Consider the following 27,010-nt stretch of genomic DNA (forward strand, 5'->3'; position numbering starts at 1 on the left):
CGTCCATGACAAAGTCTAAAGGCCAAGGTGGACAAGGATACCATCCTCAGGACTCAGGTCTGTATTCTCTGTTGCTACATTGTTGTGTTGTGACATTTGGTACTTACCAATGATGCCAATAATCTGTTGCCCGTCTGAAGGACTCTGCATTATGATTTTCGCCTCTTCTGAATTGTTCCCGGACATTGGAGCTTTTGGCCTCGTTGCAAGTGGCAAATCCCTTGTGCTTAAAGGTTGCAATGTAGTAGTCCCGTTGCAACGCACGAGCACTCACCTAGTATAGTATAAAGTTAAAGATAAAGATAAAAGATTTATAGGCCTTACGCTAAATTGGCGAAGCCCACTCTATGCTTCAACATTCGTGCGCCTCCATATCCGACAGCCACTGCCGATCGGCCCCACGAGCCAGCGAACCCGGCTCGCAACTCCCCTCCAAAGCCAGCACGAGAGCAAGGTCCCCTGATCGCCGCCGCTTCCCTCGCCCCACCGCCCCAGCACCACCTGCTGACCTGCACATCTCCACCACCCGTCCTCCTCTGCGGGTTCTCCGCAGGACGCGACCCTTGGCCGCGGCATTCGCCCGAGGAATCGCCGCTCCCGCGAGGCCTCCGTCTCTCGCCGTGCCCGGATCCCCCGAGCTGCCTTCAGGGTGCAAGATCTCTTCCGTGATCCGGAGCCTTCACCGTTTCCTCCTCTCTGATCTTAGCTCGATATCGGAGCGACTGGCCCGAGCTTCTCTTACCCCATGGGCGGCGGCGGCGGGTTCCGGGGCAGCTGCAGGGTTGGTGCCGTGCTGCTTTTCTCCGCCTGGGTCGCTCTTGCAGCTCTCAGCCGCTTGCTGCGTCCGGTGCCCAATGGCTGCGTCATGACCTACATGTACCCGACCTACATTCCCATCGCCGCCACGCCCCGGAACATCTCCTCAGATAGATATGGCTTGTTCCTGTACCATGAGGGCTGGAAGCAGATCGACTTCGCCAAGCACATTAGGGGACTCAGGGGCGTGCCCGTGCTCTTTATTCCCGGCAACGGAGGAAGTTACAAGCAGGTGATCAAGTCTCGCGTGTTTTACTACTACCTTTTTATCTGATGTCTCCGAAGAGACTGTTTTACCACCTTTTGTTGTCCTTGGTTTAAAACTTTGTCATGGAATCAAATGTGTTGCATTTAGTGATAATAAATTTGCATTGGTGGGTGAAATCTATATTTGAACTTGACACAATCATGTCTGGTGTATCTCTATTATGCCCATTGTGCTATTTTGGGAGTTTATTCAAATTGAATTATTCTAAGATGTCTGACATTATACAGGTTATGCACTTGAGTTTTAGCCTTTTTTTGGTTTCTAATGCTTCAACAGTACTGCTGTTACTAATGTCCATATGTGGAATCTAGGTTCGGTCATTGGCTGCAGAATCTTTTCGAGCTTATCAGAATGGTCCACTTGAGCCCACCTTTTATCAGGAAGCATCTAGTAGTTTACCAGGAGATGGACTCAACAATTTTTCTATTCCTTCACGGTATGGCCGCATGTTGGACTGGTTTGCTGTTGACCTTGAAGGAGAGCACTCTGCTATGGATGGTCAGATACTTGAGGAGCATACTGAATATGTTGTCTACGCGATTCATAGGGTAACTAGTCCCAACCTTTAGCTTTAGGCTCTGTTTGTTTCCTTCCAGGATTATATAATCCAGCTTATATAGATTATATAAGCACCTAATGACCTGCTTATGGATTATCATAATCTAGGTATCTAGATTATATAATCCATCTAATAATCTGTGTTGTTTGTTTGTGTTGGGATTAGGGTTACGGAGGTAGTACGAGTGATAGGTTTGAGGTCTAGGGTTGGGGACGCTTGGGCGCCGTCGGGCTGGTGGTTGGGAGTGGCGACACTGTTCACGCGATGCGGTTAGCGGGATGGAGGAAACACGGGCAAGATACTTGCCTGCTTAATCTTTCATTGATTGGAGTACATTTATAGGGCTGAGATAGCAGCCGACCTTATCTAATATCTTAACAAACCAATTCCTTATCTATCTAAACAAACTCCTTATCCCTATCCATCTAAACAAACTAACTGATACTTATCCATCTAAACAAACTAACTGATTTTATTAGGGCTGCTAGGCTGCCGGTCATAACAACTCTCCCGGCCTCCCAAAACAACTCGTGCTCGACCTAGAAGGTAGGACTATGGGGGTGGGGGATCTTCCGCAACAGCCACCCCGTTGTCGTTGGCGGCATCACTCTGTCATCTCTGCTGGGGTGAGGCGCTTGAACGTCAGTGCTGCTGGGGTGGAGGCAGCAGCCGCTACCAGCGTAGAGGATGGTGTAGCCAGTAGATGCGTAGAGGGCGGAGGCGCGTGGCCGTCCGAGCCTTGCTGCGGCGCGCGTATGCAGGCGAGGGCCATGGCCTACTGCAGGTCGCTGGGTGCGCACAGTTTGACGTCCACCCGGAGATGCCATGGAAGTCCGGCAGTGAAGAGTTGTGCTTGTTGGTGCGGTGGTGGCATGGGCTCCGCGTGGCACAGGTGAGCCAGGAATCGATCCTGGTAGTCCTCCACTGTGGAGCAGAACGACAGGCATGCCACTTCGCCCAACTTGTTGCTGCGCAGAGGAGGCCCAAAACGCTGCTGGCACGCGCGGCCAGTGCAGTGTAGGCTCGTCGCGCCGCAGCATTGAAGCTAACTGATTTTATAAGGGCTACTAGGCTGCCGGCCATAACAGTTTGCTTCTTAACTTATTTAAGCTGGATTATATAATCTCGAGGGTAAACAAACAGGGCCTTAAGCTTCAATCTTAGCTTACCTATTTGACCCTTTGCTCATTAATGTTGTAATCTAATTTTCTTTTAGCCACCATTGAATAGGAAGATTTCCACACATTGTTGGAATTTTTAAAATGTTTAAGATGACTATGTTCACAACAAAACATTGCTGTGCACTTAATCTAGAATTGCCACAAATTTATGGCACTGAAGTTTCCAACTTTCCATGCATATTGTAATGCCTAAGGATTTCATCAGTGATAAAAATTTAGCATGACTTGATCTTGTGCTTTGTAGATCCTTGACCAATACAAAGAATCACATTTGGAGAGATCAAAGGGTGGTGCTCAATCCTCTCCTGACCTGCCATCCAGTGTTATACTTGTTGGCCATTCGATGGGTGGTTTTGTGGCTCGAGCAGCTGTAGTCCACCCAAACCTGAGGAAATCAGCGGTGGAAACTATACTGACACTTTCCAGCCCACACCAGTACTCTCTGGTTCTCTGTTATTTATTTGTTGTAGTTGTGAGAGCGGGGTTTTTTTTTTCACCATTGATTATAATTTTCACCATTGGGTGGATGAGCAAGCGTTACTTAGATGTCACATAATTTCTTATACAGGTACCCTCCCATCGCACTTCAGCCATCCTTGGGTCATTTTTTCTCCCATGTCAATGAAGAATGGAGAAAGGGATACAAGACTGGTGTATCACATGCAATCAGTTCAAAATTATCTAATGTAGTTGTTGTCTCTGTATCAGGTGGCATTCATGATTATCAGGTACCTCTTTCAGTGTTATCATTAATCTTATGCAGATTCGGTTATCCATATGCTTTCTTCAAGGACAAGATTTTTCCTGTGATCATTTATGATCTATGTCTTCTTGCATGCCAATCTATTCTTTGGTTCCACTTTTAGTTAATGCCCTGTAATTATGTATGACATGTCATGAAACTATGAAAGCACAAGTGTCATGACACTTCTACTAAATTATGATGTTCTCTTAGCATCTTGATATTCAGCATGTTGCAATGTACTGTAATAATCTATCACTCCCTATTTTAAAATTTTCTAACGAAGTTCGTTTGACCCATTTTCCAAATAGTAAATACTACCTCCTTCTAAGATGTAACTTTGACCAAGTTTATAGAAAAGTATATTAATATCTATAGTACCAAATTAATGAACTATCAAGACATTTCATGTGGGTTTTAATGGAACTTACTTGATGTTGTAGATGTTGGTGCATTTTTGTGTAAACTTGGCCCAGTACTGCAAGCCAAAGAAGCTTGACTTAGCACTTAGAACAAAAACAAAACACCTTACATTTTGGAACAGGAGTACAGAAAAATACCTTACATTTTGGAACAGGAGTACACAATACCTTACATTTCGGGACAGGAGTACACAACAGACTCATTGAAATTGTTGATTTTCGCTTCTAGTGGGCATTTTTAATTGTATTTTTGTTTTTTTCATTATTATACTTCTCAAAACTAGGGTAGTGGCATTGACCTGATCTAGGTATGAGGTGAATGGACCACGTGTGCCTAGCTACGTGAATGCTGAACACAGAATGCATGTTTGAACTTGGACACTACATTCACAAACTCCTGCATCTTTTGGTTCACGATGTTGGGCTGCTCCAACTGTTGTGGTTTCCTGAAAAACTGCTGATCTGACATACTGACCTACCTTAGCGGTCCAATGGGCAGACTATTTGATTGATCCGATAGCATGACCGAGCCCATATGAGGGTCAATTCTTCCCTTGTTGGGCTGCTGGTTTTGGTTCCAGTTCTGATCAAGGATGTAAAAGGCGCTAGGCCACTGCCTAGAGCTAGGGTTTACTCTAGGGTTTACTCTAGAGCCTAGGGAGAGTTAACACATGGCCTTGGTCTACTACTTTACTGTTTGTCGCTGTCAGGGTCTAAGGAGGCCCACGGAGGGGCTACGGCAGCAGCAACCATGGGCCCTCCAAGGGGGATTAGATAAGGATAGTTAGAGATAAGATTAGGAGATTATTTAGGAGAGTAGTAGTTGTTGAGAGTTTTTAGGAGAGTTTTAAGGAGATAAGAATCTCTAGCTAGATAGGGACGGCCAGCTGGCCTATTTATGTAATCAATGGATGAGAAATAAAGTATGCAAGAATTAGAAGGGAGAAACCCTCCTCTTGCTAGAGATCTTGGGCTCCACCAAAGTGCTGTTTTTTCATTTGGTTGGTGGCACAAAATAGATGTTGGACAGCTGATCGCTTGGCAAAAAGGGGATTGAATCACCCTATCAGATGTCCTTTATGTGACCAGCAAGGGGAAACTCTGAACCACTTGCTTGTGAATTGTGTCTTCTCAAGGATTTTCTGGTACAACCTGCTAAGAAAGTTTGGGCTGCATAGTTTAGCCCCACAGCCAGATGCAGTTTCTTTTATGGATTGGTGGGAGAGGGTATCAGAGACAACAAATGGTCTGGTCAGGGAAGGTCTTGACTCCGTCATCATTTTAGGATCGTGGATGATTTGGAAGCATCGTAATAGAGTCATTTTTGATGGAGGGTCTCCCAACCTTCCTCTGATTATGGAGCATGCAGATGAGGAAAGAAGAGGCTGGGAAATTGCTGGAGCCAAAGGGCTCTCCCTCTTGGCTGTCCCCCTGCATAGGTTGCTGTAGGGAGTGTGGGTGTTTTTATGGATCCTTTCATGTACGAGTGTTACTGGCCTCCATAGGGAGTGTGTTATTATTTTGTTTGGGTCTCTTAGACCCTTGTCTCTCTTCTTAATATATATCTAAAACGCAGTCCTCCTGCGTTTTTCGAGAAAAAAACCCTCCTCTTGCTCGGTCGTGGGCAGCGGCCCCCGGCCGACATTCCTGTCCATTGATACCCCTCTCCAATCCCTCACCGATCTAACGACCATAACATCTGGTATTCGGAGCCAATTTTTTCCCATCGCCCTTTCACCGCGTATGTTCCTGCGCTGTTCGCCCGCAACATGCAGCAGCCACCACATCTCCGTCGTGTGTCCGCCACATCTACGTCGTCACTCACCACCACACCTAAACCAGCGCGCGTACATCCGACCCGCCAGCGTCGACGCACGATCCCTCGCGCGCAGCCCGGCGACCCACTCAGCGCCCCTCGTCAGGCCACTTCCACGCCAGAGGCCTCGCCGCTTTGGGTCCGCCGCCGCCGCCTCCACCTCCTCCTCCACACGGCAGGTTGCGTCACCCTCCGCGCCGTTGGAACGCCTCCGCCCCGCGCCGCCGGGACGCCACCTCCGCACCACATTGTGGGCTCCACTGCGGGTTGCCTAGACCCAACCGAACCCGATGTCGAGCGGTAGTGGCTCGTCCGGGCGCGCAGCCCTGTTGTGCGCGCCGGGAGACTCGTCGCTGCCCAAGCCGTGGCACGGCCTCGTGGACTGCATCACCGGCTACCTCTACTACTGGAACCCCTACAACAACGTCACGCAGTACGAGCGGCCCATGGCCTCGCCTCTGCCTCTCATGGGTCCTTGGGTTCCCGACCAGGCGTACTTCGACGATCTGTTTGCGAGGCTCAATGCAATCAGCATGGCGCTCTCCAGCAACATGCCAGCACCAGCGGTCTGGCCGTTATCGCTCGCTCCGGCACCTACATTTTCGTGGGCGGCGATGCCTACCAATTGCGTGCGCCCTCAGGGTCGTCTTCATCACCAGCTGCATGGCCGACGACGCCAGGGGCAACCATACCAGGACCGGTGTACCAGCCCCTTGCACCAACCCTCGCTGCTGCTACCATGTCAACGACTGCAACACCCCCTCCTTTCCCATCTACGACGGCAACCGTGACCCTCTAGGGTGGTTCAACGGCTGCGAGCAGTTCTTCTTGAGCCAGCGCACTCTGGAGTCTGACAAGGCCTGATTGGCATCATATCACCTCACCGGCCACGCACATACGTGGTTCTGGCGGCTGGAACGCGACGAGCGTGAGGTCACGTGGCCACAGTTCAAGATCATGTGCCAGCAGCGCTTTGGTTCCCTCGTAGCAGTGGCGACTTCTGCTGCCACGTTTGTCGTGCCCTCATCGTCGACACCGCCCCTGTCATCAGGGGCAGCCACCACCGCTACCCTTGACCCCAAGAGCGATGTCCAGGAGAGGGTGGTTGCTTCGCGACAGACGGCGGCGGCCGTCCACCTGCAGGCTGCAGCACGACAGCACGCGGTTTCCTAGCGCGTCGGCGGGTGAAGCAGATGATGGGGGTGCTCCATTGCGGGGGAGTCATAGCTGCACCAGCGCGCCCGAGCAACGTGGTGGTTGTTCACCTCCGCGTTCAAGAGGCCGCAAGACATGACGCCCCTCTGCAACGCTCCGTCCGACACTGACCTTCATCTGTGGTGACTGGGCAACTACCACGACTACTCTCCTTTGTAAAGGGGGTCTGCTGGCCTCGCCACCATCTACTCCAGCCACACCACCCTATGCGCATTGGTGGCCGCGGGACCATGAGGGGCTGCACTGCACGGGATTCACTTGCTGCAAGCAACACCAACGTTGGCCTCCACGGGCCCGCCTCCAAAGGCCGCTGTGTCTTTACCTCCGTGGTTCTAGCTCACACCCTCCTCTTTGCTGTGCAACGTTTCCTTGGGACACATGATGATGCTTGCAGTTGCATTATAGTTAGAATAATTAAAAGATGAGCCGAGATGTAAAAGGTTCATTTTTCGGTGATAGGTTAGGTCATTACAGGTCGTTTGTTGGATGCTGCAGCTCGAGGACGAGCTGCTTGTCCAGGGGGTGTAGTGTCAGGGACTAAGGAGGCCCACAGAGGTGCTGTGGCAGCAACAGCCATGGGCCCTCCAAGGGGGATTAGATAAGGATAGTTAGAGATAAGATTAGAAGATTAGTTGAGATTATTTAGGAGATTAGTTGAGATTATCTAGGAAGGTTATCAGTTAGTAGTTGTTGAGAGTTTTTAGGAGAGTTTTAAGGAGATAAGGATCTCTAGCTAGATAGGGGCGGTCAGCTGGCCTATTTATGTAATCAATGGATGAGAAATAAAATATGCAAGAATTAGAAGGGAGAAACCCTCACGGAGGGGCTGCGACAGCAGCAGCCATGGGCCCTCCAAGGGGGATTAGATAAGGATAGTTAGAGATAAGATTAGAAGATTAGTTGAGATTATTTAGGAGATTATCTAGGAAGGTTATCAGTTAGTAGTTGTTGAGAGTTCTTAGGAGAGTTTTAAGGAGATAAGGATCTCTAGCTAGATTGGGGCGGCCAGCTGGCCTATTTATGTAATCAATGGATGAGAAATAAAGTAGGCAAGAATTAGAAGAGAGAAACCCTCCTTTTGCTCGGCCGTGGACAGAGGCCCCCGGCCGACGTTCCTGTCCATCGATACCCCTCTCCAATCCCTCACCGATCTAGCGACCATAACAATCGCTCTCTCTCTTTTGTCTTGTTTTGGACACCTATGGTCTAGATGATGTGCCAGGGCTCCATTTCATGCTTAAACATGTGCCTAGGAAAGTGTTCAGTTACATTTTTTCTACACTGGTTCTGTATCACCCCCTGGGGTGTATAATCTTTTTTTGGGGTGGTGGTGGTGTCTTTTTTCTTCTTGATTAAATGACGCACAGCTCTCATGCGTGGTTCGAGAAAAAAATATCTGTACACTAAGGTCTGGAATTTCACAATTCTTGATGCAAGCAAGATCTGAATATTTGGCGAGTGTGTTGTTTAGGATGTTGAGATTGTGATTTCAAACTCATTTTTATTCAGATTAGGTCAAGGTTGGCATCATTGGATGGAATTGTGCCTTCTACTCACGGCTTTATGGTAGGAAGCTCCAGTATGAAGAATGTTTGGTTATCCATGGAACATCAATCTATCCTATGGTGTAATCAATTAGCTGTACAGGTTCGGAACTATGTGTCAACAGCAAATTCAATGAATGCTTTGCAGTGTGCAGTAACATCAGTGCTTATATTGGCTTGACATTGTCCAGGTTGCACACACTCTTCTTAGCATAATAGATCCTGTTGACAGGCAGCCATTTTCAAGCACACAAAAAAGAGTTTTTGTGTTCACAAAAATGCTCCAAAGTGCAGTTCCTCAGTCTCTGAGTTCAATGACTCATGTTCCTGCTTCTCTGTCACGAAATTTACCTGCCAATGAGAATCAGGATGCTGGCGGTATAGCTCAATCTTTACCTCCTTAAGTCCTTTGTAGTTGGATTAATTAGAAAGTTGATTGTTTAGGAGATGAATTGTTTATGGAATGAATGAGCACATAAAGGTCAGTATGTGAAATCTATGTAGAAAATTTTGAAGACCATATTTATCTTTAAAAAAAACTATTTCTGTTTGTAAACATTCTATCGTATAAGCAGATTTTTTACCTCTTCAATTAATTTGGATTTATTTAATTTGTTAAGATGGCTTCTTTGCTATAGTTTATGTCGTCATTCTAAGATGTTTATTAATTTGTGCAACATTACTGCAACACTGCTGTAACATGAGGCTCATGGAATTGGTAACTTTGTATGCTGTAGAGAGGATGTCAAACTGCTACTTATATCATATTTATATCACACATCAAATAGGCAGGATACAATTATGATAGTGTTCCAATATTTTAGTCGATATAACTTAGCATATATCTGTAAAATCAAGACTAGCATTTATTCAATCAAATGTGATGTTTTTTTCTACAACTGTAAACCCAAAATTCATTACCAAGGCAAGGAAATTATACAGTCATAGTTCAAGTTCATATGCAAAATCATTCATCCGCCAAGCATTCATACTTCTGATCTCCCAGGGGGTCTGCCAATCAAATGTGATGCCAACCCTTGTAGTTAATTATAGGGTCTTATCCATTTACTTAGTACCAGAGTATCATATTATTTTTCTTATCTAAGCATATCTATATATTTTCCTTGTAGAACTACACAAAAAAGATTCACTTTCTTGCCCATCATCCACTGAATGGACTAGTGATGGCCTTGAAAAGGACCTGTATATTCAATCAAATTCTGTTACTGTTTTAGCCATGGATGGCAGGAGAAGATGGTTAGATATTAAAAAGCTGGTAGGTTACTGACCTTCTAGTGTTCTCCTGCTATCTGTATGTGTTTTTTAGCATTAAGAAACCTTATTTGAAGTACTGCTGCATATGGTGAATAAACATTGCTATTTTCTTTTGGAAGGGATCAAATGGCAGAGGACACTTTGTTTTTGTAACAAATCTTGCCCCTTGTTCTGGAGTAAGGATTCACTTGTGGCCAGAAAAACATCATTCGCCTGTGCAAAATGAATTACCTGCCAGTAAAAAGATAGTGGAAGTTACATCAAAGATGGTCCAAATTCCTGCAGGACCTGCTCCAAAACAGGTACTATTTTCAAATTTGTTAGACAGCAATATTCATCGCCTTGTATATAGGCGTGATGTCTGGCTTCCATAAGCAGCCAGCCAGCCTTGTATAGCTGATGATGGTTAGGATAGAGAGAGATTTGGGGAAGAGTCCAGGATGGTAAGGATCAATTAGGGTCCTACTGTTTCCATGTTTAGGAGGTTTCCTTTTGCCTCTGGCTCTTCCCCTATATATGTAACAGCACTCTACTCTATCAACATAGACACAATTCCTGCATTCTACTTCACTCACAAAATTGTTCACCTAATCATTCTCATTTTCCTACATTCTACCATTAATCCTTTTGTCTGTGGAATTGGCCAGTCATTACAACAGTTATGTTAGAAATGTGCTGTTTCCATTATAGATGGCTCAGCTGATAACTATAGGCATTGTCTTCTCCTAATGTTAACTGCAATGCCTATATCATGATTCTTGCATTTTTTATTTTCATAAAAGTATGTTTCTTCAAGTTGTTGTACTAGTTTTTTTTTCTCTCGAACACATAGGAGAACTGCGTATCATTATATTAAAAAGAAGAAAACAGGGTCCAAAATAGACCAATACAATCCGGAGGTACGATACGGTGGCCAAAAACAAAAATACAGGAAAGTATCCATTAAGAACTAAACAAACTACCAAGACCTAGGATTGGTGCCAAGAGGAGAGAGTTTCTTAGCCCCTGCCATCTCCCAAAGCACCTTCTCCTCTTCTAGCCTTCTAAAAGCCAGCTCTAAGCTAGGGGAAAGTCTATCAAAACACACCCATTTCTGTGGTTCCAGATTGTCCGGGAACCAAGAATAAATGAATAATCAAGGTATTCAGCCCCTTTGCTGCCAAGCCCTTCACTTGATCAGCCACCTTTCGCCGCCACTTTATGGTATTCTGTTCACCTGGTTGCTGAGCAAAGTTGTGTAGATTAACCTGTCCAAGCAATCTGAACCAGAATTTCCTTGCAAAGACACATCTAATGAGGAGATGATCAATGGTTTCAGGTTCTTGATCACAGAGTGGGCATTTTTCAGCGTGTTCCAACCCTCTTTATTGCATCCGATCCGCTGTCCAACACCTCCCTAGAGCAGCCAGCCACAAAAAGAATTTACACTTCGGAGGAGCCCAAGAGTGCCATATTCTTTCCCAAGGATCAAAATGAGTTGAGCTGATGAGCGATGAACAAACTCTCATATTCCGCCTTGGCTGAATATTTACAATTGGTGGCCAACCTGAAAATATGTTTATCTCCCAAACCCTGCTGCAACACAACAGGTTGTAAGGCATCCCAAAGAGTGAGGGGATCAGCAATGACCCCCACAGCTAGAGCACCATGGATGTCAGCTATCCATTTCCTGCCATTGAGTGCCTCCTGCACCTTTCTGCTATTGGCCAAACGTCTAGGGATTGCAGCAAACTGGCATGGCACAAGTTCCTCAATGCATTTACCATGAATCCATCGGTCCTTCCAGAATAATGTTGAGGCACCAGTACCAATCTCAGTGACAATAGCCGTATGAAAGAAGGCTTAACATTCTCAGGAATTTGTAAAGGGAGAGAGGACCAAGGTTTTGCAAGCTCTGTTTTTGACATTTCAATATCATTCTTAATGAAGAGGACAATAATAATAGTACTAGTTCATTTGTATGGAGTGTACTTGCATGCTTAGGATAAAAAATGTTGCATGCGATGTAGTTTTAAATTGTTTATAACACACATTATAAAATATATCAATTCTTTGATCTGATTATTGTCTTCTGTTGCAAGTAAAGTTCATTTCAATCATCATCATTATTGTTGACTTAATACAAGGCTGTTGTTAGGATGATGCAGATTGAAGCATCCTAGTAATATGACACAAATGGATTGGGTTGCCTGCTTGTGTAGAACCGTCTTCACCATTTCGTCGAACTTGTACTGACAATAAGCTATGTTAGGATGTGAAATATTTTTTTGTACCATTATATTCTTTTAGCTTAACATGGTATCTCTACATATTATTTTAGGCTGGCACATGTTATCTTTCTTACATTATACTTTATATATGTTCACATTTAGAAAATCAATTTAATTTATGATTGAGATAAATGTAGATACACACATCAAAATGTCAATGTTCTAATTTTTTAGTCTAATTGTTTTCTTCGAAAAACTTATGTGTCAAGAAAAACTGACATTGTACAATTTTTAAAACTTGATAGGGTCATGATCCAAATGATCTTATCATGTAAAACAAAATTTTCTCACAATTTTGACAACCTTTGTAATAGTTTATTATACTTTCTAGGTTGAGCCTGGCAGTCAAACTGAGCAACCACCTCCTTCTGCATTTCTTCTACTGAGTCCAGGAGAAATGAGTGGTTTCAGATTCATGACTATATCAGTAGCACCTCGACCGGTATTCTCTTGTGCTATTCTTGTCTTGTGCTAGAATATTTATTTCCCAATTAAAAGGTCTTATAAGTTTGCAAGTAAAATTTTAGGACAATGGTATGTCCATTTAGATCTTGCTGGTTCTTGTGGGTTTTATCTCTTTTATGTGTTTCCCCGTTTCGTCGTTTTTTCGGTTCTCCTTTGCCTTTGTTTCCCCTTTTTTCTTTGGGGTTGAGCTCTGAGGTTTTCATACGGGGTTTCATCTCTAGCCTACCCCAACGTGCTTGGGATAAAAAGGCTTTGTTGTTGTTGTTGTTGTTGGTATGTCCACATTGATTCCTGTATTGAAATCCTGCGGCTTCTACTGCGGAAGTGCGATGAATAAAATAAAGTGTAAATTGCATGATAATTATAACATGTTGAGATGGGTTGAACATGACAGTGCTTCAATATGACTGTTTTTACAGGCTATATTGTCCATTTATTTGCCTCTCCACATAAAAAGGAACTAAGATAAAAGTCGGACATGTAGAGAAAATGTACACACACACACAGCAGTGCTATTTGGCATCCTAGGTGCCAAATAGATATTTGGAACCAGGCCCGCGGGAGACACCTTTTTTTTTTCTCGAAAGCGCAGGGGAACTGCGCCTTAAATATATTAAGAAGGAGATAATAAGGTCTAAAATAGACCACAGATTACAGCAATGACTCCTTACGGAGGCCAGTAACGCACATAAGCGAAAGAATCCATGGAAACCGGACTCAAAAACACTACTAGAGATGAAGGAAACCAGGGGGGGTCAGCCCAATCCCACCTTGCATCTATTTGGCACACTCAATGTATAACATGGCCATTATTTTTTACCAGTGGAAAATGGAAACATATTATGAATGTTATGAACCACTGATGGGATTTTTTTAATGAAACTGCTTGTTCTGAACTTTGGCATACAGACAATTTCAGGTAGGCCTCCCCCAGCAGCCTCTATGGCAGTGGGGCAGTTCTTCAGTCCTGAGGAAGGGGCAAGTTCATTTTCTATTGGTACAATAATCCGCTCCAGCTTTGCTCCCAAAGTTAGTAGCTAGTAATTATTGAAATCTATATTATGATTTTATAATATTGGTTGAATCTTATAGTTTGTGATCTTAGGAAATATTTCTGTTGGAGGATCACCCATTGGCTCTAAACTTGTCATTTTCTGCAAGCCTTGGCCTTCTACCAGTAACTTTATCACTGAAAACTGCCGGATGTGGAATAAAAAATCCTGGTGATCAAATGGAAGCTGAGAGAAATAGTGAGCTGCTACTTCTCGTCTGTCAATCTTTTTTTTGAGAGCAGCATAAGTTTTGCAAGTGTCTTAGTCTTTGGTAACTTTGGGATAATATAACTGCTAATAGCAAATGTAGATTTCTATACTACTATGTGGAGTGATATCAACAATTGCTAGATGTCCAATAACATAGGATAGCATGTAATGCTCTGTATCTTGGCTGCACATTTACACTCAATAACCTTTTGTATGTTGTATTTGTATATTAGACCTTTGTAAATTGCGGTGCTTTCCGCCTGTTGCCTTGGCATGGGATTCTGTATCTGGCCTGCACATCATTCCAAATATATACTCAGAGACTGTAGTGGTTGATTCATCACCTGCCTTTTGGGATTCACCTGAGGGGACTGACAAAACTACAGTACTGATTCTGGTAAGGTTCTTTTATTATGTTGTTGTGTGTCTTTAAATTAAGAGGAAAGTAAAAAAATAGTATCTCCAGAAGGCACTGCACATGGAAACTGGCAATGAAAAAAAAATCAGATACTTAGGACTTACTATGAGGCACTATGCTATGTGAATATAGTAACAAAGTTTGGAGGTTGCTGGCGACATAGGGTAGGGGAGCACAAGGGCAGGCTGGTGCCCAATTTAGAGGTGGAAGAGATGGGCTAGGTCCATGATCTACTGCTGCTTGATTTCCAAAGGGTATAGGAGGGCTCTCTAACCTCTATACAAAGGAGACTCTGACTTTTCCTAAGGGGGTGTTTGAATGCACTATAGCTAATAGTTAGTGGCTAAAATTAGTTGGAGACTTTGAGTTCATCTTCATCCCCTCCCGGGTGGTCCTGCCATCGCCACCCGAGTGGGGAATGTGTTGAAGCCGTCCATGAAGGCTGTTGGGGCAGGTCTCAAGATGTGGCCTTGTTCCCCCATCAAATATTTCAGAAGGAAGCGCAGAGGGGCTGCTGCTCAACAATCCCCTCTCTCGGCTGCTCCGTTAGCGACCACCGCTGATTTCATCGCCAGAATGTCCAGGCCGGCCGCTCGGGCCCTGTGTGTGCCGCAGAAGCGGCAACGTCGCCCCAGGGCACCTCGTGAGGGATCTCTTCCTCGGCGGAGCAGGCGCTTGGCTGGAGCAGATGTTGAAAAGGTAATGGCCCCAACACGAGTTTCGAAAGGAAAATGGAGGATTGCTAATGAGCTCGGCCTTATTGGTGGGGATCCATCTGAATTGCTGTCCCTGGAGGTTCTCGATAATTATGCCAAGGTTTTCGGTGAGCAGCTGACTGATTTGCAAGTTAAAGCTCTTGCGGCTCTCTTCAACTGGACTGTCCCAGAAGACTTGCAGGGTGCGGTGGTGCAGGCCTGATCGCCTCCGTGTGTATTGTTGGTCGTTTTTTCACTGGTTTTCCAAATGGATCCGTCAAAAATTGTTTGCTGGAACGTGCGGGGTCTTAATGGCTCGGCTCGTCAGGATGTTGTACGTTGTTTGGTGGACTCAGTCAAAGCTGATGTTGTTTGCCTCCAGGAAACAAAAATGTCAGTTTTTTCTCGCTTGTTTGTGTTCCGTTTGCTTGGGTCCGAGTTTCAGAATTTTGTTTTCACACCTTCAGTTGGGGCTAGTGGAGGGATTCTAGTGGCTTGGAAGAATAATATCAGCTCATGTGGCTCTAGGATTGATGATCATTGTGTCTCGGTGAATCTTAGCCTTGAGACTTGGTCATCTTGGTGGTTGTCATGTGTCTATGCCCCTCAAGGGAATCATGAGAAAATTCAGTTCTTACAAGACCTCAGATTGATTAGGACCCACTGTTCTGGGCCATGGCTGGTTGTTGGCGATTTTAACATGATTCTGAGTGATGAAGACAAGAGTAATTCCAATGTTGATCGTGCTATGATGGGCAGGTTTAGAAGGTGGAAGGATGATCTTGCCCTGCTGGAGCTTCCTCTGATTGGGCGCAGGTTTACTTGGTCGAATGGCCATGCCTGTCCTACTTTAGTCAGATTGGACATGATGTTTTGTACTGCTGATTGGGAAGATTTATTTCCAGATTGCCTTCTTCAGAGTGCTGCAACTCAAGATTCGGATCACTGCCCTCTCTTGTTGGGCCTGCATGATATTAATAAAAGGAAAGGGCGCTTCCATTTTCAGGCCTTTTGGGTGAAATTGGAGGGTTTTCAGGATGTTGTGGCTAACACATGGAGTTCGATTCCCGCAGGCCAGTGCCCTCTTGTTAGTCTTTCCAAGAAATTACATGCTACGGCAAAGGCTTTGCAACGTTGGAGTGATAATAAAGTGGGGGGTTTAAAACTTCAACTTGAAATGGCTCAGGAGCTCCTTCATAGGTTGGAGATGGCTCATGACAGCAGGACTCTATCTCCAAGTGAGGATTGGTTAAGGCGTACCCTTAAGAAGCACATCTTGGTGCTCTCCTCCTTGTCGAGATCTATAGCCCGTCTTCGGTCCAGAATTAATTGGTTGAAAGAAGGGGACACTCATACTTCCCTGTTCCATGCTCAGGCTAGATTCAGAAAGAAGAAGAATTTTATTGGCTCATTATCTACAAGTGAAGGGCTTATTTTGACATCACATGAGGATAAGGCTGATGCTTTGTTCCATTTCTATGATGGCTTGCTCGGGACTGCTTTGGGGAGAGAAAACTCTCTTAATCTTGATGCCCTTGGGATGCCTTCTTTCAATCTAAATGAGGTGGATGTGCCTTTCTCAGAGGAAGAAGTTTGGGACACTGTAAAATCTATGCCGTCGGATAAAGCTCCGGGCTCGGATGGTTTCACCGGACGTTTGTACAAGGCTTGTTGGGTAACAATCAAAGCTGATGTAATGGCAGCGATCTCTTGTGTTTGGGCTCGAAAATTTAGAAACATGGGGCTGCTCAATTCAGCGTTTATCACTCTTTTGCCTAAGGTTGAGGGTGCTGCCCAAGTGAAAGATTTTCGTCCAATCAGCCTTGTCCATAGCTTCGCGAAGTTAGTAACAAAAATGATGGCCAACAGATTGGCTCGGCATTTGAATGATATGGTTTCTCCTAATCAAACAACGTTTATTAAGAAAAAGGTTTATCTTAGACAATTTCATGCTAGTGCAACACACTGCAAGGTTTCTTCATCGTCAAAGGCAAGCCCACATTCTTTTCAAACTCGACATATCTAAGGCTTTTGATTCGGTCTCTTGGGCTTTCTTGTTGGAAGTCCTACAGAAGATGGGTTTTGGGCAGATCTGGCGTGACATCATTTGTGGGTTGTTAGCCTCTTCTTCGACGAGAATTTTATTAAATGGTGTTCCCGGGGACTACATTGCTCACCAGCGGGGTCTTCGGTAGGGGGACCCTTTATCTCCAATGCTTTTCATCTTAGTCATGGACACTCTCAACTTGCTAATCTAGAGGGCCTCTGATGAAGGGCTGCTTCACTCTCTTTCCACGAACAGTTTGCAGCACCGTTTCTCTTTGTACGCGGATGATGCGGTGGTTTTCCTCAAGCCGGTGCCCTCAGACATAATTCTGATTTTGGAAATCCTTAGGATTTTTGGGGATGCGTTCGGTCTAAAGACCAATGTTCAGAAGAGTAATGTTTTTTCTATTCGATATTCTGAGAAGGATCTTGCTTGTGTTCAGAAGCTCCTTCCATGTTCCATTTCAGAGTTTCCCTGTCAGTACCTTGGCCTCCCGCTTTCTCTTGGAAAGCTTAGGAGAAGTCAAGTTCAAGCAATTGTTGATAAAACTGCAGTCCAGTTACCTGGGTGGAAAGCTGACTTGATGACAAAAGCTGGTAGAGCCATTTATGTTCAATTTGTGATGACATCAAGAATGATCTATGCTGCTCTGGCGCTGGACATCCCTCCTTGGGCTGTTAAAGCAATTGATAAGATTAGACGAGGCTTTCTGTGGAGAGGGAGGAAGGAGGTGAATGGTGGCCATTGTCTGCTGACTTGGCCCAAAGTCACTAGACCCAAGGACCTGGGGGGTCTGGGCATAAGTGACCTTCAGATCATGAGTTGGGCGCTGCGGGCTAGGTGGCCTTGGCTGCAAGATAGGACTAAGCCATGGTCGGATTTTCAGATTCAAACTTGCGACATTGTGCAAAGCTTGGTGGCTGCGGCTGTTATCACTCATTTGGGAGATGGGTCTGGTAGTCTCTTTTGGAAGGATCGTTGGCTGAATGGCAAATGTATTAAGGATGTGGCACCTGCTGTCTTGGGTATGGTGCCCAAGCGCATTGCTTCTAGGCGCCTGGTCAAAGACGCCTTGCCTGATCTCAATTGGTTGGCTGATCCGAGGGGGGCTATTTCTGTTACAGCCCTTGCTAATCTCATGGACCTTTGTGACTTGCTAGAGGGGATGGTTCTCCACCCGGATGTTCCCGATGTGCATGCCTGGAGGTTCAGTGAATCGGGTGAATACTCGGCTAGCTCAGCTTACAGGACTTTGCTTCTTGGCTCTGTTAGCTTTGAGCCTGTTGAACGCATTTGGAAATCCTGGGCTCCAGGAAAGTGTAAATTCTTCCTTTGGCTTGTGGAGCACGATAGATGTTGGACGGCTGACAGACTTGCTAAGCGCGGCCTGGATCACCCGGAGTCTTGCCCTCTATGCGACCAGATGGAAGAAACTATCAACCATTTACTTGTTCAGTGCAGTTTTGCAAAACAGTTTTGGTTCAGCCTTCTGCAGATAGGTGGTTTCCAGGAGCTCTGCCCTTCCCATGTTGATGTCTGTTTTGAAACCTGGTGGAGGAATAGTGCTGCCAGGGTGGGCAAACCTTTATCGAAGGGATTCAATTCTCTAGTCATTTTGGGTGCATGGTCTATGTGGAAACATAGAAATAGGTGTGTTTTTGATAAGTGTAACCCTAGCGCTGCGGTGGTGTTGGCAGCTGCAAGGGAGGAGTTAATGGGTTGGTGTATGGCTGGAGCCAAAGCGCTCTCTTTCTTCCATTTAGAAGAGGTGTCTTAGTTGTATGGGGTGTGTTTTGGTTTTGTTAGGCAAATGTAACACCTTTGTACTGGGGTTTTTCTCCCCATTTTCTTCTTCTTCTTAATACAAAAATACGCAGCTCTCCTGCGTATTCAAGAAAAAAAAATTAGTTGGAGACATCCAAACACTCTAGGTAATAGTTCAACTATTAGCTAGTTTTAGTAAATTAGTTAATAGTTAGCTAGCTAATTACACTAGCAATTTTTTAGCTGACTAACTATTAGCTCTAGTGCATTCAAACACCCCCTAAGTTCGTTTCTTATCACAAGTTACAATAGGTACAACTTCCTAACAATCAACTACAGAGGACTCTGGATGGCTGTCAACATGGATCAACAGTGCTAGTGAACATAACTGTGAGCCTGAGTGGACCATTAGTCCTCACCCAGGGGCTCACGGCATACTACTGTTTTTGTACATTTTGACCTTGCTTAGTTTTGTACTCTATTCTAAAAATGTAGGCCGTTTTAGACTTTGAGTTTTGTCCTAACTCCTAAATCAAATTCTCTATCTTTGGCCATATTTAGAGAAAAATGCACCAATATCTATAACACCTAATTAGTTTCTAACTCCATAAAATTCCTTTATTTTTCATTTATTTGGCACTGTAGATGTTCATATATTTTTCTATGTTTAGACTTGGTTAAAATTAGAGAAGTTTAACTTAGAACAAAACTTAATTACCTACATTTTGGAACAGAGGGAGTACTTGAAATTTTATTAATATCGTTGATCCCTCTGTTTTAACACTTCTGCAAGATGTTGTGCACGCCAGTTAACAGCTGTTTGTCTTTTACAAATCTCTAGCATGTTATCTGCTTCTGCTTCCACACATCGCTTGGCCAATCACCTGTTGTTGCCACAAATTGCTCTGCTCGATATTTTTTCTCGAACGACGCAGGAGAGCTGCATATCATTTAATTAAGAAGGGGAAAACAATTGCAACCCTGAGAGTAAGACGATAAACACCTCAGTCTCAGGCAAAAAAACCAAAACACGGGAGAAAGCCCACACCCCTGGTCCTATACCACAGATGCCCCTCAGAAGCTATAGCAAACAGCACTGCCTGCACATCTGGGCGAATGCCCTAAAAAACACACGCATTCCCATACTTCCAAAGCTCCCAAGTAACAAGAACAACCAAAGCATTGAAGCCCTTATGCGAAACCTTAGGAAGAGCTCGAGAGGACTGGCCCCACCAAGAGTTGAGCCTGCTGGAAATGTCTGGGGGAGTAACAGCAGCTAGATTAGTCTTTTGGAGCACACGAATCCAAATCTCCCTGGTTAGCACACACTGCATAAGGATATGTTGTATTGATTCATCAACTTGGTCACAGAAGGGGCAGCTAGGTTGGTGGGGCAACCCACGCTTTGCCAACCGATCAGAGGTCCAACAACGATTATTGATGACAAGGCAGATGGAAAACTTGTAGTTGGGAGGTGCCCAGCTCTTCCAAACCCTCTTACAAGGAGAGAACTTGATTGTCCCTACAAACAGCATCATAGGCTGACTTGCTGCTGTAGCAACCTGAGGAGCATAATTTTCAGTAGTGTTGATCAGGGACATCAGGCCGCAGTACCAAACCATCCACCATTTGTCAGATGGCTAAATATTCCACCAGCACCTGCACAGATAAAGCCCCTCTTATATCAGCCACCCAACTCCTATTAGCAAGTGCTTGACTCACTGTACGCCTCCTTACTGCTCTTTTGGGGACCAAACTAAAAAGATTGGGAACCCACTCAGACAAAGTCCTGCCATGCAGCCACTGGTCCATCCAGAATTTTGTAGCAGTCCCATTTCCTACAGAAGTAACCACTGCCATGTCAAACAAAGCACAGGCGTTACCAGACCGCCTTGTTGTTGCAAATCAATACTAGCTATTTGCTGCCCTCCTTACTTGCTCTTAGACTGGTCTCCATTGCTAGTTCCAACCAACACGCATTGAAACAACCAGAGGGGTTTACTGATATTGTCTGTCTGGCAGTACAATTGGTTGACCGCTGTTTCTTACTCCATCTGCCCCCCTTTCGTCATAGTATAAGGATTGGAAAAATGTTCTTGTTTGATAAGCGTAGAACAACGCATGAGTTGGTTCAATTCCTTCATCATCCTGAGTTCCATCATGGTGCTGCATTAATGTGCGATTGGTCTATTGCTTCGCCATCGTGTGCATGAGTATATGGAAAACGAGTGCCTTCATGCGCATCACTCTGCTACAGTGCCACCGCACGCATGCTCATAACATTCACCCTTCACTCCACCACTGCACCCTCATCACTTTTCTTGTCCACGAGCTCATAGTAGATGGAGACAGTGAGACAGTGGTGGCCACGTCAACTAGGTGTCTGACTCGAATGGCGAGGAAGACAACAAAGGCATGCTTGCCGTGTTTGAGATTTGGCACCATAGATGACAAATGGACAATGCAAGGACCATCAGAAGTGACGCCGCGGGGGACCATGCCCTTGTTGTGGTCTTGTTCACAGAGACTACATAGTCTTGTCTTGGATCTATCTATTGTTTCAATGAGTTTGACAGCAATGTAATCTTCTTCGGCATCAACGATCTTGTGATGGACAACGAGGTCGTCTTGCTACTTTCTGTACTTAATATATATGATACATAGTTCCCCTGCGCGTTCGAGAAAAAAAGGTCATGGTCACTTGGCCAACTATAAATGTTGGACAACTGATAGATTACAAAGAGTTGGAAAATGTGAAACCCTAACCCTAACCTAGGGTTGGGTGTATATTATATAAAGCAATTAGGTGGGCCAATCCCATTACAAAGGGGTGATCAAGTAAATACAAGGGGACACTAGCCTAACCCTAAACAGGAGTCTAACACCCCCATAGTCTTAACTCTATCTTGTACAAATGTTGAGACTGGATCAAAACTCAGTGAATACACTCAACGGTGGCCCCTTGGTGAAGATGTCAGCAAACTGGGACATGGTCGGGACGTTGAGAATGAGAACATCACCGGTGGCGACACGCTTGTTGATGAAGTGAAGGTTGTGTTGGTCACTTGTTCTCAATTGCTATACACAGTCGAAAACAAGGCAACACAATATTAAAAAGATAATCAACCTTCGTCTTCAAGCAGTTATCTCTTTGAGATAACTACTTCGAAGACGAAGGTTAGGACTTAATCGAGTAAATCATGACTTAATTGCATAAATATGTAAAGAATGTGAAGAAGTTAAACATGATAACTCATCTAAGATATTTTCGATATCACATTTCTCCCCTTTCATATAATGAATTTACAATCGTACTTTCGGCTTTACAAAGTGAGTAAGGACGAAGGTGTTCTAGGGAAGAGATTACACACGACAATTATCCAACCCACCAAAAAGGTACCTTATGCAGGACACTGTTCATCTATTTATAGGGAATCGTACAACTTCGTACAAAATTACATTTATACCCACAAGGATCACACACTGGATTTACAAATTATATAAGGGCAACATTGTCTTTTGTTTTCAGTATTCAGGATGACACCTTCTCACATCGTCTCTTCTCAATTACTATGACGAAGCTAGCTTCGTCGCCCCTCCATCGTTCTGCATCGAAGGTGTTCTGGTGCCGAAGCTCCTGCAATACTTGACAACATGTTGATATCCAATGGTTAAACGTGTTTTTGAGGACCTTTGACAGACGAAGGCCCCCAACAGGTTGATCTCCACGTGCTTCGTGTGTTGATGCTGTACGAGATTGGTGGAGAAGTAGACCGCGCATATATTGTCGCAATAAACGAGGGTGGGGCGCTCGAGGGGGCTGTGGTGCTCCTTGAGAAGCTGGCGGAACTAGGAGGTCTCGGCCTCGCCGTTTGCTATAACGCGGTACTTGGTCTCAACGCTGGAGCATGAGACGACAGGCTGCTGCTTCGAGGCCCAGGAACACGACATAGCCGGATGTTGACCGACGCGTGTGGGGGCAGCCAGCCAAGTCAGCGTCGTTGTAGACCACAAGCTCCGATGTCGGTGAGAGTCGAATGAAAAGGCCGTAGTCGATGGAGCCGCAGAGGTAGAGAAGAATATGCTTGAGAGCGGTGAGGTGGGGCTCCCGGGGTGTGTGCATGTGAAGGCACACCTGCTAGACGACGTAGGCGATGTCGGGCCATGAGAATGTTAGGTACTGGAGAGCGCCTGTGAGGCTTCGATAGGTGATCCTGAGGAAGTGGTGGAGAGGCTCCAGATTCTTCATTGCGAACTCGCGCTGAAGGGCGACGATCGTGCGCTGAAGGTCTCGTCGTAGTCCACTCCGGGGCACTGAGTGAAGCATCGAAGGACCCAACGGGCCTTGTAGCGGTCGAGCGAGCCATCCGAGGTCAGCTTGTGGAAGAAGATCCACTTGCCAGTGACCACGTTGGTGCCTGGTGGACGACATCAGGTCCCAAGTGTGGTTGCCCACCTGCACCGCGTACTCCTCTATTGTGCGGCGCCAGTGGGGATCGACGAGAGCGGCACGAACAGAGGAGGGGACCGGTGAGGTGTCCGGCACAACATCGACTGTGAGAACTAGCTAGTCGACGGGACAGAGAATGTCGATTGAGCGACGTGTCACCATTTGGTGGACATGGCCGGGGTCGCGGTGGATGGCAGTCGGATGATACACCGACGGCTCAAGTATAATAACGAGCCAATAGGCCAGGGGCGGGGGGACCGGTGGATCGGTCCGCTCGCAACGGTGGGTAGATGTGAGCAGGGTCGGCGAAGCGTGCTGGGTGGGACGCAGGTGACGGGGCCGTGCATGGCGCAGGTTGAAGTGACGGAGCCGCGCATGGCGCAGGCGAGGTCAACGGTGCTGCGCGTGGTGCGGGCGGGGTCAACTTAGTCCCATGAGGTGCATGTCGGGTTGACGGGGCCGCACATGGCGTAGTCGGCACAGGAAGATGTATAGGTAGTGGGGGCCGCGCGTGACGTAGTCGAAGGCGACGTGGCCGTGGGTTGCATTAAAGAGGGTAGCGGGAGAGGAACATTGACGCAATCGACATCGAGGAGGGAATCGAGGTCGGGGGGTGGGGAGGAGTTAGCAAGGGGGTAAACCTCCTCATGAAAGGCAACATGACGAGAAATGATGATGCAGCGGGTGAGGAGGTCAAGACATCGGTACCCCTTATGATGAGAGAAGTAACTCAGGAAAAGACAACGAGTGGAGTCGGGGGAGAGCTTATGAGGAGCAGTGGCAGAGGTGTTGGGATAGCAGGCACAACCAAAGACCCAAATGTGGGTATAGGAGGGGTTGTGCCATAGAGAGCGAAATGGGGGTTGGGGTGGGGTGACTCACCTCCTTGGTGGGAAGGCGATTGAGGAGATGAGTGGCAGTGTTTAGGGTCTGCCCAATAGCTGGCAGGAAAGGCGTCTGAAAGTGGAGGCAGCGGGTCATGTTAGTGGTGGTGCGAATAATCTGTTTAGCCCGACTGTTCTAAGGGTAAATGTAGGGGCACGAGAGGCGCATCTGAACTCCGTGGGAGAGTAAGGAGCGAGAGGCAGAGTTGTCAAACTTGCGGCCGTTGTCGCACTGGAGGGCACACAGTGGACGACAGATCTGGGTGGAGACCCAGGTGAAGAAATGAGTGAGGGTGTGAAAGGTGTCGGACTTGAGCCGCAGAGAAGTCTAGAGAATGAAAGAAATCATCTAGGATGACCAGATAGTACAGGTAACCGGAGAGGCTGGGAACAAGGGAGGTCTAAAGGTCACAGAGAATGAGGTCGAAGGGGTGAGTAGCTCGGGACATGGAGGAAGAGAAGGGTAAGCGAGTATGATGCCCAAGTTGACATGCATGGCAAAGTGAGGTGGCGTCGCTGCGAGGGTACAGAATGGCTGAAGTGGACGATAGACGAGAGAGGATGTCGTGCCCGGGGTGACCAATACGACGATGGAAAGTGGAGGCAGGGGCAGTGGAGGCGAGGGCGTAGGGTTGGACAACATGGGCGGAGGAATGTGGTGCGAGAAGAGGGCCAAGGGGGGACTCCTATAGAGCCACCAGGAGGGGGGTGGAGGCCTGGGACGACAATCATGTGAGGTGGAGGCGTTAGGGAGGCAATCACGACCTTGGGAAACACAAGAGGCCCCAAAGCATGACGACCCATCTGAGGGTGGAGTTCGACGCAGTCACGGAGAACAAGGTTCATGACCCGATCAAAGGCCGCGAAGGTGCCCTAGAGGTGCTGGCCGTCATGAAGGGAGACATGCACACTGTAGGGATGCACGGGAACCGCAACGGAGGTAGGGATCAGCGTGACGGGCATTGCCAGTGCTGCGGGAGGAGCTGCAGGCGTCGCTGGCGTAGCGAGGAAGGAGGTCACCGGCGTGGAATGGAGGCACGGGGGGCTACGCGAGCAGCACTGTCCAGGGAAGAGGCCGCTGTGGCATCGTGGGAGATCACTTCGGCCGTGGGGAAATAAGGCGACGACACAGTGTGGGCAGCGCCGGGCGTGCAGGGACGACAAGCCATAAGGGAGAGGGAGCCGCCGCGGGAGGGGAAGCTGGACGACATGGAAGAGAGCGCACCGGTGTTGGGAAGGAGAGCCTTTATGCTCGTCGGATAGGTAGCCATGGAGGCGGTGGTGGCATGAGCAGCAGCAGCGGACGGGCCTGGTGGCGTGGCTAGGGGGAGGGGTGGTGTGACTATCGTAGGGGAGGGCACCTGGGGAGGGGGAGTAGCTCGTCCTGGATCTTAGTGGCCGGAGGGGAGGGGCGGCACGACCAGGGGTAGGGGTGGCGCGGTTGCCAGAGGGGAGTGTGTTCGGGGAGTGGGAGGAGCTCGTCCTGGCGGTGGGGGGCACAAGCGGCGACACAGACCGACATTGGGTACGCGGATTTGGCTTCTACTGCAAGCCTTTGACTTGCACTCTAGGCCAATGGCTTCTACTCCAAGCCATATGACCTATATAATGAAAGGTCACCCCCCATAGTGGGTGTGGTGGTGTTCTCCTATTCTCTACACCCGCGACCCGATACCTGATGGGTATTTACTCCATTAGGGTATGTATATGGACTAAATATTCTACGGACTAAATATTCTACCCATGGGTATCTTATTAGGCAAAAACCTCCACCTAATGGGTAAACAAATATTAGAATATTCAGCCCTCATCCATACCCATACCCATTAACCCATGGGTATAAAATACCAAATATAAACTTAGTTCAAAAGCATGAACTTGGGCTTCAGTCATCCATCTCTTTTGACTATTTAACAACCTTTTGGACGATAATGTCATAGAAGGCATAACAACTATTTGATGACCATGTAATGAAACATGTAATGTGTTATGTGGTACTATCCTAGTGTTGCTACATTATCCAAATCTATGGTGTTGTTAAATGGATGATTAAATGAAGCTAAAAATTTTGTAATGGTATTTAGATGGATATACTTGACGTTTGTATAATGTATTATTTTGATAGATTATTGATCTTTGTGTGTACGGGTGACCCATAGCCATATGAATATGGGTATGGGGGTAAATCCATACCCATTAGTGAATATGGGTGTCCCGACGGGATTATTTTTTTAATCGTGGGTATGAGAATGTGATAGTAATACCCAGCGGGTATTTACCCATTACCATCTCTAGGTGGGGAGGGGCGGTAGCTTGGGATGGAGGCCGACCAGAGAGGAAGAGAGAGGAGAGAGAAAAAAGGAGCCTAGCATTGGTACCAAGTTGGAAAATGTGAAACCCTAACCATGGTTGGGTGTATATTATATAGAGCAGTTAGGTTGGCCAAGCCCATTACAAAGGGGTGATCAGGTAAATACAAGGGGACCCTAGCCTAACCCTAAACAGGAGTCTAATAGAAAGGTGTGACCTCCCCCATCCTGAAGCTTGCTCTCTTTGTGATCAAGAGCAAGAAACAATTCAACACCTTTTTGTTAGAATAGCAACCGGGATTGGGTAAGCGTCTCTGCTAAGAAGGCAGTCCGCAATGATCGATTTATATAGGCAGATGACTGCCGCGTATAAAAACCTAAGGGTTAACTCTGCATAACAGAATCTGCTATATTTTAGGCTAGTTATCTATAGTAGAGTTATCTCCTGGATTACATTTACATAGCAGAGGCCTATGGACCGGTTACAAGCTTTTCAATCTAACATAAAGGAACATTTTCCTGATCACATAAAGGACAATTTTGGCACAATATTTTATGTGAGTTCAGAATCCTGATCATGCAAAGGACACCTCTGGGTGGTCCAGCCC

The 27,010-nt window shown here is 46.3% G+C and overlaps 1 protein-coding gene across 6 annotated transcripts in view; it reads left to right on the plus strand.

The window, feature by feature from the left end:
- Window positions 1-347: 347 nt before the first annotated feature.
- Window positions 348-27,010, plus strand: part of LOC100279182 (uncharacterized) — a 39,714-nt gene continuing 13,051 nt past the window's right edge. For 2 of the 6 annotated variants that reach the window (XM_035960507.1, XM_008653072.4), the window contains exons 1-9: window positions 403-1,048; window positions 1,396-1,632; window positions 3,069-3,259; window positions 3,393-3,552; window positions 8,529-8,666; window positions 8,755-8,941; window positions 9,694-9,839; window positions 9,958-10,140; window positions 12,440-12,550. In XM_035960507.1, coding sequence (XP_035816400.1) covers window positions 746-1,048; window positions 1,396-1,632; window positions 3,069-3,259; window positions 3,393-3,552; window positions 8,529-8,666; window positions 8,755-8,941; window positions 9,694-9,839; window positions 9,958-10,140; window positions 12,440-12,550 — 1,656 coding nt within the window. In that variant the 5' untranslated portion in view covers window positions 403-745. Of the gene's footprint in view, window positions 1,049-1,395; window positions 1,633-3,068; window positions 3,260-3,392; window positions 3,553-8,528; window positions 8,667-8,754; window positions 8,942-9,693; window positions 9,840-9,957; window positions 10,141-12,439; window positions 12,551-13,482; window positions 13,603-13,678; window positions 13,824-14,068; window positions 14,233-27,010 lie in introns of all 6 variants that reach the window. The other 4 variants (XM_008653069.4, XM_020540451.3, NM_001360929.1 and 1 more) reach the window with 4 other exon arrangements.

Source organism: Zea mays, chromosome 7, assembly GCF_902167145.1.
Source record: "Zea mays cultivar B73 chromosome 7, Zm-B73-REFERENCE-NAM-5.0, whole genome shotgun sequence".
Lineage (NCBI taxonomy): Eukaryota > Viridiplantae > Streptophyta > Magnoliopsida > Poales > Poaceae > Zea > Zea mays.